The following is a 13,713-nucleotide window of genomic DNA, read 5'->3' as shown; positions in this document are numbered from 1 at the left end:
AGGGACTGCGGGCGGCTCTGATTGACAGCCGTGAGCGGCGGGGCCGCCGGTGACGTCACAGCGCTGCGCTGAAGGGAACGGCGCGTCCGGGGCGGGCGTGGGGGGCGGGGCTTATCCCCGAGCTCGGCCCGCCCAAGGGGGCGGGGCTCCGGCGGCGCAGAGGGCGCGCGGGGACGCGGCGGGCGGGGCCTTCCCGCACCACGTGATGGATGGCGCGCGCGGCGGAGTGCGGCGGTGACGTCACCCCTGTCGCAGAGGGGCGGGGCGGGGCGCGGGGCCGCGCGCCGGAAGCGGGGCGGCGCGCGCGGAAGGGCCGGCGCGGGGCGGGCGGGCGGACAAGATGGCGGACGGGGACAGCGGCAGCGAGCGCGGCGGCAGCGGCAGCGGCAGCGGAGGGTTCGCGACCGCCCGCGGCGGAGGCGGCGGCGGCGGGTCCGGGTCCGGCGGGGGGTCCGGCGGCGGCGGAGGCGGGGCGGGCCCGGAGCAGGAGACGCAGGAGCTGGCCTCGAAGCGCCTGGACATCCAGAACAAGCGCTTCTACCTGGACGTGAAGCAGAACGCCAAGGGCCGCTTCCTCAAGATCGCCGAGGTGGGGGCGGGCGGCTCCAAGAGCCGCCTCACGCTCTCCATGGCGGTGGCCGCCGAGTTCCGCGACTACCTGGGCGACTTCATCGAGCACTACGCCCAGCTGGGGCCCTCCAGCCCCGAGCAGTTGGCCCAGGCCGCCGGCCCCCCCGGCGAGGACGGCGCCGGTCCCGGCCCCCGCCGCGCCCTCAAGAGCGAGTTCCTGGTGCGGGAGAACCGCAAGTACTACCTGGACCTGAAGGAGAACCAGCGCGGGCGCTTCCTCCGCATCCGCCAGACCGTCAATCGCGGCCCCGGTGGGCCGGGGGGTTTCCCGGGCGGCCCCCCCGGGCTGCAGAGCGGCCAAACCATCGCCCTGCCGGCCCAGGGCCTGATCGAGTTCCGCGACGCTCTGGCCAAGCTGATCGACGATTACGGGGGCGAGGAGGACGAGCTGGGCGGCCCCGGGGGCGGGGGGCCGGGCGGCGGGGGGCTCTACGGGGAGCTGCCCGAGGGCACCTCCATCACCGTGGACTCCAAGCGCTTCTTCTTCGACGTGGGCTGCAACAAGTACGGCGTGTTCCTGCGGGTGAGCGAGGTGAAGCCGTCCTACCGCAACGCCATCACCGTCCCCTACAAGGCCTGGGCCAAGTTCGGCAGCGCCTTCTGTCGCTACGCCGAGGAGATGCGCGACATCCAGGACCGGCAGCGGGACAAGCTCTACGACCGACGCGCCGGACCGCCGGGTCCCGGCAGCGGCAGCGGCGCCGGCGACGACTCCGACGGCGACGACGTGGACGACGACTGAGCCTCCCCTGCCCTGAGCCCCGCCGCCGGCCCCCCCCCCCCCCCTTTCCTCAGTACACCCCCCCCCATCCTCCCCGCCTTCCCCCTCCCCACCCCGATCCCCCACCCGCCGCGATGGGGGCGAAAGGGTCCCCAAAACCCTTCCCTCCCCCCCCCACCCCCCCCCCCCCGCCCAGCTCCCCGCCGCTGGAGAGAGAGAAACCGGCCCGACCGCGACGCCGACCGCGTCCCTCCCTCCCCCGCGCTCACACACCCCCCCGGACGAGCCGCCGCCGTCCCCCCCCCGCCGCGGGGGACCCGGCCGCCCTCCTCCCCGCAGCCCCGAGGACTCGCTGCTTTTATTTTTTTTTTTTTTTGGAGGGGGTGGCAGGGGGAGCCGCCGCCCGGATCCTCTCTCCTCTCCCGTACCGCCACGGTCCCCCCCTTCACCCCCCCATCGAAGCCGGCGCCCACGCCGCCACGCGCCGAAAGCCCGGGGCGGGGGGGGGAAGCAACGGAGCCGGCGAGCAGGAGCTTTCAGAAGCGAGAGCAAGGGGGGCCGTGTTATCTGGACCAACATCTGTTCTCTCTTCTTTTTCCCTTTATTTTTTTTTTTTCCCCCTCCTCTTCCCAGTTATATTTTTTTTTTCCTTTTGTTTTTTTTGGGATGCAAACTGCTAAACTCCGAGCGCCCAAACTGGAACCCGCACCCGAGCTAGTGCGAAGCTGGCAGGTTCCTGAAAATTAAGGAAGACTTTCTCGGTTTTAATGATTTATTACTATTCCCCCCCCCATCCACCTCCTCCCTCTGACCGCGGGGGGGGTCGCAGAGAGAGGCAGGTTCACGCAAGGCACAAAGCACAAGGAAAGCTCGACGGGACGCAAGATCTTCCCCTTCTCTCCAAATAAGGCGGCCTCCAGCTCCGAACTGGGAAGGCCTGGCCACGTTTCCTTCCCGTTTACCGTTTCACCGGCACTAAAGGCGCTGCCACCGGGACCCGCGGGCACCAAAATCGGCCCCTTCGCCTCTTCGCCTGGATTTTATTTGTCTTCAGCGAAACCAACTCGCCACCTTTACTCGGTACCTCATGCTGGCGACGGCTCGGTAGCACCGGCGGGACTCCACACACTCTGGCAGCTGGGGCCTTCGGTGTTGGGGTTTTGGGGTTTTTTCCCTCCTTTTTTTTTTTTTCTTTTTTTTTTTCTTTTTTTTTCTTTTTCTGTTGTTTTTACCACCTGGCCATACCAGCAGGCGCTGGCTCTGCCACCTCGGCCAGCCGCGCCAGAGCCCGTGGGGTCTCTCCAGCCACCACCTCTCATATTAAATGGATTTTTCCACTCTCAAATGGTCTTTTTTTGGGGGGGGTTTTTGTTTGTTTTTAGCTAAATCAACTCAATCCTGCCCTTTCCAGAAAGGTATTTTTTAGCCACGTTATCCCAGGAACTCTGAACTGAATGGGGTTCATCGCTCTTCATTCCAAAGTTTCAGGTCTTCTTGTCCAACGGTTTCTCCAGTTTTAGGACTTTTTTTTTTTAATTAATTTTTTCCACTATTTTTTGGGAGCCTGCGCACGCCTGCCCTCCAATCTCAGCTGCCTTCTTAATTTATTGTCGCGGATCCTGGTGTATCCCTCTCTCTGCGTGCTCCGTATTTCTTGGGCAGCGAGGAACGGCTGGCAGCAACTCGTCTTCGCAAGGCGGGAGGCGGCATCAGTGGGGTGGGGGGACACCAACTCCGTCCCCTTCCTCACCCCAAAACCCAGCAGAGCCCCGGGGGGACGTCATCTGTCCATCCGTCCGTCCTCCAAAACCCCATCCCGCCCTTCCCTGCCTCCGTAGCTCTTTTTAAAGGGATTTTTAAGGCGAATTTCTTCCGTTCATCCCGTTTTTAATTCTCCGTTGCAAAGGACTGGGTTTCCTCACTCACACGGGAGCAATAGTCTTTTATCTCGATGTCCGAACCGCGTCCGTACTGTATTTTGTACCCTAAGGCAGCTCTTTCCAGTGACGTCCTGCTGTATTCACCCATCGGTCTGTTTTTGTGTTCGCTCGCCTTCGGTTCTTTGCCGTGGAGAAAAAATGATAAAACGCCGCGGAAGGTTCCGGATCGGGGGGGGAGAGGGCGGCCACCGCTCAGCCGCCCCGGCAGGAACACCCGGCTCCGCGGCGATGGACTTGGCGGCCTTCGGCTGCCGGGAGCCGGTTGCAAAGATGCAGGCGGTACCTCTCCTTTTATTTTTGAAGAGGATGATATATATATACACATAAAAAAATATATATATATTCTTTTCTTTTTTTTTTTTTTTGGCTGAATTGCGGTAATTTAGCCTTACCTTTCTACTCTGGGGTAGCGGCGGGGTTGCCGCCGGCCCAGCTCGGCTCACAGTAGCCGCCAAGGAAGTATGTGGAAGAGGAGAAAAAAAAAAAAGGCAAATAACGCCAAAAAAACAAAACCAAAACAAAACCAAAACATAAAAACAGGCCCCAGTGCCGCAGATGGCGTTCGCTTTGGCAACCAGAAACCTTTCTCCTGCCGGAGAAGCAATGTATCTATGTACAGAAACCTTCCGCATCTCCATTTGACCTTCCAGCAAATGGGTGAGAAGAGCAGAGTGCGTCGGGGGAAGAAATCTCGCAGAAAAACAAAACAAAAACACATCAAAAAATTAAGATAAAAATTGGAAAAGTTTTTTTAACCTGCCAGCGGCCGGCGAGAGTGATTCGGAGAGGTGGGCGGCCAAGCCTCGGGTGTGAGCGAGGACTCGGGTGGTTTCTGCGAGAGGGGGGTGGGTTTTTTGGTGAGATTTAGGGTGTTGTTTTTTGTTTTTTTTTTTCCAGTTGGTTTGGCCTGTGGACGGCAGGCTGGGGGTGCTGAGAGGGGGGAGCCAGCGGGGAGCCCCCCCAACCTTCCCTGAGGGAAGCAGGACGACGGTTATGCCAGAAACACCAGCCAGGGTGTGGGGAATTCAGTGGCAGGGCGGAGGGTTTGGTTGTTCCCTTCTCTCTATATATATATGTATATACACATCTCTGCGTGCGTGTATATATATGAGATTTGGTTGGGGGTTTTTTTTTGGTTTGGATTCTGTAGAAATGGGCAAATTGCTTTTTTTTTTTTTTTTTTTTGAACCGGAAGAGGGAAAAAAATATCCCAAATTCTTGGAGCTTCCATCTTTCTGTTGCCCCAGAAGGGACGGTTTGAGAGCGCGACTATCGCTGTACAAAAAAATACTGTAAATCTTGTATAGCGCCCCAAAATCGATGTAAATACCCAAAACGTCCGGGCTGAGAGCCGGGAGCTGTCGGTGGCTCCGTTAAAAGTTAAAACCGCTTCAATTTCCGCCCCCCCCCCCCAAAGAGAAAAATATGGAAGAAAATTGGAATTATCCTGCCTTGTTTCTAGCTGTTTTGGGGTCACGGGCACGAGAATCCCCTCGTGGTCCCTCGCTGCCAGCGGAGGATGACATGGGGGCAGGTGACTGGTCCCCAGGGCTGCCGTGCCGGGGAGAGCGGCGGTTTCTCTTGTTGGTGATTTAAAAAAAAAAAAAAAAAAAAAAAAAAAAAAAAGCAAAACCCCTCGCCGGCTTCTCTTTTAAAAAAGAAAAAAATTAAAAAAAAAAAAAAAAAGGAAAAATAGGAAAAAAAAAAAAAAAAAGAAGCGTGAGCGAGTGATGATGGTACTTGAGCTGATGCACAAGGAATCTCTCAGCAGATATTCGCCGCCGCGCTCGCCGCGCTCCCGGTGGGAAATCCGGAGCAGCTCGGCGGGTGCTGGGAGGGATGTTCCCGGTAGGGTGAGGCTTGGCCGTAGGCGCCGTCGCCCTCCTCTTCCTCACGGAGCCGGTTGAGCCAGCGGTGCCCGTGCCACGCGGAGTGGGCCTTGGATCCCCAGTCCAGGCCCTGGGAGGGAGCTCGGAGCCAGGCGGGAGAGGAGCAGCCGGTGAGGGGCCATGGTGGCAACCGGCAGGCTGGCGGTTGGTGGCCGGACCCCGCGGCCCCCACGGCGGCGGTTTGGGGTCGCCGGTGGCGTTACCGGGAGGCCCCGAGGAGCAGCAGCAACACGGCGAGCAGGTCCAGCGCAGGCGGAGGTAAAACATCGGTGCAGGAGAGAGCTGGGAAGTGGCTTCAGCCAATATCTGCTGAGAGACCCAAAACGTTCACCCCGAAGTACCTTGATGACGAAAGAAGAAAGTTTTATTCCTCTTATTTTTTTAATGAAAGAAAAACAAAAAATAAAGCAAACCATGCACTTTAGGCGGCCCAGCGTGGGGCTGCCGGCGCCCGGGGGGGGTCCCGTCCCCCCCCCCCTCCCTCCCTCTGCAGCCGGCGGGGCGGCTTCGGGAGACGCCGGGGAGCGGCCGGCGGTTGCCGAAGGCAGGTCCTGGATTTTACCACTAGCAAAGACGACGCCCGACGTGACGAACTCCTCATGCTAGCGAGCACTCCTTACCGTAGCAGATTTTTGCAAATGGAGTTTTACAAGTCTATATTTAAAGAATTGTATGTTTGTAACAAATAAAAAGTATGCGGAAAAGTGAATGAAAAACCCAGCCCGACCCCGTCTTGCTCCTTTTGGGGGGCGGGGGGGGGGGGATTGCAGGGTTCCCAACTGTCCCTCGGGGGGGTCTCCCTGGTGCCACCATCTCCGTAGGGGATGGGGTGGGGTCAGTGGTGGGGTTGTGGGGTGTCTTGGGGACCCTCAGGGCTCTGGCCGGGGGTGTTTGGGATGGCACAGAGGGGGCATGTTGAGGGCCACCTTGTCCCCAAGCAGTGCTCTGTCTCCAGGGGGGCATCGCGGGGAGCTGGGGGAGGGTGTACAAGGGGAGGGAGGAGGGTTGGGCACAGCACATGCGTGTTGCGTGTGTCATGGCTCACACAGGCATGCACAGACCAGCCCAGCGAGCCCGAGGCATGTGCACGAGGCGTGTTGTCGGGCCGTGCACACGCAGCGGCATGGCGTGTTCAGCGTGGCGTGTTCAGCCACCGCATGCGTGGTGCGTTGGGCCCATGGCAGGCAGGGTGTCGGTGGGTCCCGTGCCACCCCCCCGGCAGGCAGGCAGCCCGCGCCTGGCCGGTCTGCGGTGACGCAGGCACCGCAGCCCACGCCGCATTTAGCTCTGCGGCTCCCTGCGGGCACGGGCTCATCTGAGGACACGAGCGGGAACCGCCTGCGCATGAGCCGCTGCCGCCCGCCACGGCACCGCAGCCCCGCTGCCGCCTGTCCCCGGCGCCACAGGCCTGACGCTGTCCCCGGGGGGGGGCTGGATCCCCACTAACCAGGGTCCCCGGCCCCTCAGGGAGCAGCTGGTGGTGTCCCTGGGGACACCATCCTGCACGTCCCCTGGATGCCGGGGTTGGCAGCTGCTCTGGAGCCGCGGGGGGTTGTGGGGGGATCGCTGGGGACAGCTGGGGGGCCCCAGATACGGCAGTTGCTGCCGGCGGGGCAGGTGCAGGCAGCATTCCCTGCAGGGGGGACTGGGAGCAGCTGCGGAGTCGGGGGGAGGGGGGGGCGGTGTGTAGCTCCTTGCCTGCGGCCACCCCCCGTGGCAGCTGCAGCGAGGGGCAGGGACCACACGGTGCCCCCCACACCCTGCTCAGTGCTGGAGGGAAACTGAGGCACGGGGTGGGGTGTGAGCCCAGGCGCCTGCAACACCCAGGGTGGGACAGTGACAGCTGCAAAGGTGCCTTCCTCGTCTCCCTCCTCCTCCTCCCTGGCCCAGCGCTCCCCTACCTGCTCTATCATCTCCTCACTGGGCAGAGCAGGCTCCAGAGCTCCTTCCACCATCCTGAGGCGAGGGCTCTACTGAGCAAGGGTCTGTGTTAAGCTCCCGAAGCTGCTCCCGCTCACCATCAAGCCTCACTCTCTAAAATCCAGTCTCTTGTAAAATCAAACTTATCACTCAAATCAGGTTTGATTTGTTGCTGGAACAGGCTCATCATGAGTTTTTGTTTCCCGTGACGTGCTCTTCCCTCACGCAACACCAACCCCACTCCCCACGACAGTTTGGACTAGGACGTTTTGGGGGTTTTTTAGCCGTATTTTATCCCTGCTGTTACCAGCAATCGACCCTTTTTCCCTCTCAACGTCCCCCTGTGTCCCAGCTCAAATCCCTGCCCCGAGGCTGACAGGAGCCAGCCTGTGCTACCTCACTGTACTGCCCTTCTTATCCTACAGGACAGGACCAGCCTTTATTTCAGTTATTTCCTGAAAATCACATAGGGAAGGACTCAAAAGCGCTGCTTGCCTGAACCACGGGGCCTCTGCACCACCTGAAAGGGATTCCCCTCAGCTCGGTGCTGCCCACGCCGGCAGCTGCCTCCTCCAGGCACTGAGCTGGCACAGGCAGCAGCCTGGCTGGGCCAAGCGAAACGGCTTCTAACAGCAGTTTAAGTCTTCCTAGGCTGCGCCTCAGGCCCGAGCCTTTCAGTCGGCCGTGGGAGGTGAGAGGTGGGGCGGCAGTACCCGGGGTATGCCCGGCGCGGCCCTGAGCGCTGCCGAGGCCGCGGGCCCCTGGGACAGCCAGGCCCTGTCACAGCCGAGCCCCAGCTACCTGAGGGGAACCTCGGCCCACAACCGGGCAGGCGCGGCGGGACCCGCCAACGGCCCTAACGGAGGCCATGCCCGCAGAGCGGAGACGCCCGGTACCGGCGGCGGAACCGGGCGAGCCCCCTCCCACACCCCGCCCCACGCCGCCCCACTGCCCCCAGCGCCGCATCCTCCCCCTCCCCCGCTCCGCGCAAACAAACAACACGGGGGGCGGGGGGAGAGAATGGGCGGGAAAGGCATCTCTCCTTCCACTGGCTCCTCTAGCTGTCTGTCTTCCCAGCCCCGCCCCCCACGGGACGTATGCTTTTTCTATTGGTAGGCAGTCACGTCACTCCGCTGCATCGCCCACCGACTCGGAGCCGCCGGGCACGCCCCCCGCCCTCACCCCTGCGTGCCGTGTGCAAAGGAAAAACAGCCGTTAAACGGGCCGCGGGGCGGGGCCAGCGAGGGAGCAAGAAGCGGCGTCGGGATTGGTGGCAGCCGGATGTTCAAACTAGGATGGGGCGTCGTTATTGGCTCCTTGTCGCCGTGGCAGGCCGTGCTCTCTCGTTTTCGGGTGGGTTATTGTCTGACGGCTCCTGAGGCAGCTTCGGCGCGGACTCAGGGCCAGAGCTCAGGCGGCAGCGGCGGCACCATGGTGAGGGGTGGGGGCGGCGGCGGCCGGGCTCGGTCCGGCTCTTCTGGGGGTGCGGGGGTGGCTCCGGTACCGGAGCCGGTGGGAGGCTGAGGCCGGGAGGCGCCGCTTTCCCGCCGGGCCGGGGCGGTTGGCCGCACGCCCGGAGGTGACAGGGCCGCCCGGTGGGGGCTGGAGCCGCCGCTGTCAGCGGGGAGCCGCGTCCGGGGTCGCGCGCCGCCGCCGCTCCTCTCGGTGAGAGGCCGGGGGCGGGGGGGTAACGGGCGGCTCCTCTGCCGGGTTCTGTCACCGATCCGTGACCTTGGACACGGCGCCGCTCCCTGCCCTTCCCGGGGGGCTCCCCCGGCAGACTCCCGTTGACGAGACTCCTGGAAGTGCGCCGAAAACCGCTTCACCCCCGCCCCGCGCTCCCCGGGGCCGCCGCCGTTGTGTAACCGAAGTTTCTCGTTGCGAGGCCCTTCGGGAGAGGGTTTGTTCCGGTTCCCGAAGGCCCGGCCCCGCCGATCGGGCCGGGGTGAAGTGAGCGGCAGAGCCAGTGACTCCCTTGTGCTGTCAAAGCTTTCCTGGGGAGGCTGGGAGACGCCGTGACTGCCATCAGTTACGGTTTTGGAGGGAAACAGCTGCTTTTACAGCTACTTTCCGCTCTTACAGATTTTTAAAGTTGATCGTGGAGTAAGGAAGTGACTGTCAGGGTCATAAAACTCTTCGAATGAGGAGCGAGTGGCCTGGAGGGCGCCTGTCAAGCTGCCCGGCCGCCAGCCCCAGGTAGCCCCTGCCCCGGGCAACGTTTGGTTTCCATGGTTTAGCCTGTAACCGACATCTCTGAGTGCGCTGGCTGTGGGCAGAGCTTCCCAGGGAAAAATCTGCTTCCGTGGGAGGGGGGAAGGCTGGTGCCTCATTTGCGTGGCCTGGTGTCTGAAACTTGTGGAACCCCAGTTGCGGGGTCTGTAACTGTCGTTTAGGATACGAGGAGGTTCACTAGCGGGAGATAAGGACCCTGATCGCAGAGGGTTGACGTGGAAACGAGATTATGCAACGCCGCAGAAAACTTGCACTCAAGGATATCTTGTAACTGGTGGCAGAGGGTTAACGTGGAAACGGGAGGGTTAAGATGGAAACGAAATTATGTAACCCTGAGAAAACTTACACTCAAGGATACCTTGTACCAATAGATAAAAAGTTGTTTTTGAAGTACTTTAGTCCTGTTTGAAGCAAGAAGGAGAGGAAAAAAAAAGTAATTTGCCTGCTGTGGGAGACCCAGTGTGTTCAGGGCAGTGAGGTTTTGGTGTGGGAACGTGCTTCCAGTGAGTGGCTTCTGGGGGGAGAAGGGAAGGAGGCTCTGCGTGTCTGCGCCCATCAGCACGGTCCCCTCCGGAGGAAGAAGTGAATTGCTGTTGTCTCCGACCCGGCCGAGCCTCTGTGGGTGCCACATCCCGAGGGAGAGAAGGAAATCTCTGCGCTGTGAACGTGATATTCATCAAGGAACCCTCGTTCCTCTGCCGGGATCGTGCCCAGGAGGGGGATCGGCTTCTGCAGGGAGCTGGTGCTGGCTCAACTGTGGGAAACCGTTGTAAACGTTCCCTCTGCAAACTCCACAGAGGGTTTAGAAGCTGGTGAAGATGGAGACAAACGTCAGGACTTCCGCTGTGAGACTTTTTCTTTCCTCTTTTTAGTCAAATATCGTGTAAAGATGCATCAGATGGGCAGCTGCTGGCTGGATGACTTGACAGAGAAGTGGGAAAGTTCACAGCTGTCTGATAAAAGCCCTCGGTGTGAACAGCCAGGGCTTTTCCCAGAGCTCTCTTTTCTTTTTTTTTTTTTTTTCTAGAGCAAGGACAATCCACAAATCCCCCTTCTTGATTTTTTTTTTTTTTTTAAGTTTTATTGAGTGATATTTTCTACTGATAAAAGTAACTCCTGATGCTTCACCGCAGCAAAGACAGTGTCAAGTGAGCACTTCAAAGCATTTCTGGACACATCTCCAAGTCACCCCTCAGCCGTTCTCCTAACAAACCAGAGCCAACCTCTCCTAAGGAAGGACAGGACGCTCCTGCCCTGGCATCAGCTGCCAAAACGCCGTGTGGGTTTGCTGGGTGCCAGCGTTCCTGCAGCCCTGGCGAGGAACCCACCCTGCTCAGTGCTGCAGGCTGCTGGCCCAGCTCTGCTGCCAACCTCGCCCAGCGCTGCTCCGCTTGTTTTATTGACTCTGGATTAAATATTTCCTCCTTGTGACTTTTTTTCAGTGTTTGAGTTTAAACTGGGCTGGCGCTCCCCAGGTGGGGTAAGCGCATGGTGATAACTCTCACCTTGCTGGGACAGGACATGGATCTTGGACATCCCCATGTTAAACTGGTGTCTTATTTTAAGGATTAATGTGCTCAATTAGCATCACCTTGGCCTCCTGGGGATTTCTGGATCCTGTGGTTTCTCCTAAATGAGCGGGAAGGGCTGGTGACAGCTTTCAGCTCCCTTGCAGCAAGCTGTAATTCCTCCTTTTTTAGAAGGGGATGGAGATTGTTGGGTCAATACATTGTGTAAAACCAGGGATTACAAGTCTCCAGTGTGTTTTAGGGCTCCCTGGCTGTACGGGAGCTTCTCTGCTCATTGTGGGCTGGGAGACTTAATTTTGGGGGTTATAGTTGCTGTTGTTTCTTAGACCAGATTTTGGGTAGGTAACATGGTCTTTAACGTGCAGGGTGCAGGCTCTTTCTGACTGCCCTGCTGGGTTGCCAGATGCTCTCACCTTCATTAGAAGCAGCTCTTGTTACCTATTAGTGATGTCAGGCTTCCTTTCACTATCCCTTGGATTGACTGATTTCCTTAAGGCAGATGTGAGAACCTGGCAAACCCACACTCGGTTCTTCCTCATTTCTCAGTGACTTCCAAACTCTTGCACTTTGGGGTTCCAGCTGCCCTCTGCTACACAATTTTCATTAAATCTGTGATTTCTGGAGCTCCCTGATGATTTTTCCACTCCAGAGCAGGAAGGGAATTGCCCTTGAATCCTGCAGGCCTGAGCTGCAAATTCCTATGTACAGGAACAGCATCCTGCCTTCAGAGCAGAGAAAATGAGTCTGAAATCTATGACTGTTCTCACAGTGGCTGCTGCTGGGGAAAAAAAATGGGGGGGTTCTTTGGGCTGCTTTCCTCCTGTTTGGTGTTTTCTGGAAAATAATGGGAATAGTGGGAAATGAGAGACACCCAGGGTGATAAAGGAGCTGCAGCATCCCTCAAACCCTCCATGTCCCCTCGAATTCACCTTGTTTTGAGTAGTTTGTGAAGCCATAAATTTCCTGCAGTGGCAGAGAGTGTGTTTGTCTCTGGATTATAGTGCAGCAGGTCTCTCTGGATTAATTAAGATTAATTAATAGGTGTGTTTCTCTCTCACAGGCTGGTGGTAAGGCAGGGAAGGACAGTGGGAAGGCCAAGGCGAAGGCAGTGTCGCGCTCACAGAGAGCTGGTCTGCAGGTAAGGCGCAACCCTGCTCACTGGTTCCTCCATCTCATCATAAAATGTGAATTTCTGAGTAAAACTTCCACTTCTGTGAGGCAGGTTGCCCCAAACCCTCTTTTTTGGGGGTTGAAAATGTTTTGTGATTTGTGTTGTCATTATGGAGTGATAGGGCTCGCAGGGGCTGTTTGCTGCTGTGTCCTGACTCGGGCAGGATCTGTCTCTCCTACAGAGAGGGTATGAGGATTAATTTGGATAATTATTGTGAAATCCCATGGAAACATGTGTGAGGGAGGATCTGCTGTGAAGTTGGTCCTGTGTGTTCCTTGTTAAAGCTCTCCTTGTTATAGGAACTCTGTAGACTAGACATGCAGGGTGGGAAATCACTTGAGCCAAAATTAGCAGTGTATGGTCTAATTATGCAAGTGTATAGGTGTTAACGAGGTTACTCCCACTCCAGTTCCCTGTGGGTCGGATCCACAGACACTTGAAGACTCGCACCACCAGCCACGGGCGAGTGGGTGCCACTGCTGCTGTCTACAGTGCTGCGATCCTCGAGTACCTCACCGCCGAGGTAGGTCCCTGTGCTCGCCTTCCTCTGTTTAAAAAAAAAAAAAAACAAAACCCCCCAAAACAAACCCAACCAAACAAAAAAAACCCCCTGAAATAATCACTTCCCTTGGGATCCCGAGCGTCTTCCCAATTTCTTGGCAGGTGCTGGAGCTGGCAGGCAACGCTTCGAAGGATCTCAAAGTCAAGAGGATCACTCCCCGTCACTTGCAGCTGGCGATCCGTGGTGATGAAGAGTTGGATTCCCTGATCAAAGCCACCATTGCTGGCGGAGGTGGGTATTGTCCTTGCTGTGCCCTTTCCTCCCTCCTGTCCCTAACTAGGAATTTTAGTGAGAAGGGGGGGGGGGGGGAAGGGAAAAGGGAAAATACACAGGCATTTGGCTGCGGTGATAAATACCAGAGGCTCACCACTTCCCTGGATCCAGTGGGGGGGATGCATCGCGTGGGAGGAAGCGTTTGTGCAGGGTTATCACAAAACTCTGCTAGGAATCGAGGATTTCTTGGAGCTTTTTGGGGAAGTCTGTGAGTATCTGACAGGAATCTTCCTTCTCTCTCCACAGGTGTCATCCCCCACATCCACAAGTCTCTGATCGGAAAGAAGGGACAACAAAAAACAGCGTAGAGAGGAAAAAAAAAAGGAAAAAAAAAAAGGCCCACTCCCTCCTGTCGTCGTACTGTACCTGGGACAGAAGAAATCTTGGGGATACGTGGAGTTTTTTTTTTAAGGAATAGTTCAAAGGAAGAGCATAGACAACTGACTGTAGAGAGGAGAAATCATTGAAATCATTGGTCTGGGCTTTAGATTCAAAGATTGACACAAAGTTGTACCTTGTCAGGTGGCAGCAGCTGGGGTGGTGGTTGAGGGGCTCGGCTGCTCCCCTGGGTTTTATACAAAAATGGAACGGATAAACCATTTTTTACAAAAAAAAAAAAAAAGAGCACACTTTTCCTGTGGTGTTGGCAGAGGGGGGAAGGCTCTGGGGGGTTTTGGGGCTCCCTGGGGGTTAGTGTAGGGTGAAGGGACACCCCCCCCACCCGGCACTGTTCTGTGCTACGTGCAAATTTGTCCCTGCCCCCTAATTATACCCTGAGCTGTGCTGCCCTGCCCATATACAAATAGGGTGAGGGGAGGGGCCTCCCCCAGGGCTCCACCCCCCTGA

The 13,713-nt window shown here is 58.0% G+C and overlaps 2 protein-coding genes across 5 annotated transcripts; both read left to right on the top strand.

Moving 5' to 3' along the window:
- Positions 1-340: 340 nt before the first annotated feature.
- PURB (purine rich element binding protein B) lies at positions 341-5,900 on the top strand. Of its 2 annotated transcripts, XM_074928593.1 has the most exons (2): positions 341-374; positions 420-5,900. In XM_074928593.1, the coding sequence occupies exons 1-2, from the start codon at positions 341-343 to the stop codon at positions 1,370-1,372; spliced, it is 987 nt and encodes a 328-aa protein (XP_074784694.1). In that variant the 3' UTR covers positions 1,373-5,900. The 2 variants fall into 2 exon arrangements, with proteins under 2 accessions (XP_074784694.1, XP_074784692.1); XM_074928591.1 differs by having other exon boundaries at positions 341-5,900.
- A 2,433-nt stretch (positions 5,901-8,333) lies between these two features.
- On the top strand, positions 8,334-13,492 carry LOC141971294 (histone H2A.V). 3 transcript variants are annotated; one of them, XM_074928546.1, is made up of 5 exons: positions 8,334-8,453; positions 11,922-11,999; positions 12,442-12,555; positions 12,696-12,825; positions 13,114-13,492. In XM_074928546.1, the coding sequence occupies exons 1-5, from the start codon at positions 8,382-8,384 to the stop codon at positions 13,173-13,175; spliced, it is 456 nt and encodes a 151-aa protein (XP_074784647.1). In that variant the 5' UTR covers positions 8,334-8,381; the 3' UTR covers positions 13,176-13,492. The 3 variants fall into 3 exon arrangements, with proteins under 3 accessions (XP_074784647.1, XP_074784646.1, XP_074784645.1); XM_074928545.1 differs by having other exon boundaries at positions 8,348-8,534; XM_074928544.1 differs by having other exon boundaries at positions 8,348-8,534; positions 12,442-12,581; positions 12,674-12,825.
- Positions 13,493-13,713: the final 221 nt, after the last annotated feature.

This window comes from Athene noctua, chromosome 28, assembly GCF_965140245.1.
Source record: "Athene noctua chromosome 28, bAthNoc1.hap1.1, whole genome shotgun sequence".
In the NCBI taxonomy this organism is placed as follows: domain Eukaryota; kingdom Metazoa; phylum Chordata; class Aves; order Strigiformes; family Strigidae; genus Athene; species Athene noctua.
Note: the sequence above shows the minus strand (reverse complement) of the source record. Positions and strands in the feature narration are given on the sequence as shown.

What these genes read in the sequence shown, in the direction of transcription:
- PURB (XM_074928591.1), top strand. Translation starts at nt 341, where the DNA reads ATGGCGGACGGGGACAGCGGCAGCGAGCGCGGCGGCAGCGGCAGCGGC.
- LOC141971294 (XM_074928544.1), top strand. Translation starts at nt 8,382, where the DNA reads ATGTTCAAACTAGGATGGGGCGTCGTTATTGGCTCCTTGTCGCCGTGG. An exon ending in GCGGCAGCGGCGGCACCATG is followed by an intron (nt 8,535 to 11,921) that starts GTGAGGGGTGGG and finishes TCTCTCTCACAG; the next exon opens with GCTGGTGGTAAGGCAGGGAA. An exon ending in CACAGAGAGCTGGTCTGCAG is followed by an intron (nt 12,000 to 12,441) that starts GTAAGGCGCAAC and finishes CTCCCACTCCAG; the next exon opens with TTCCCTGTGGGTCGGATCCA.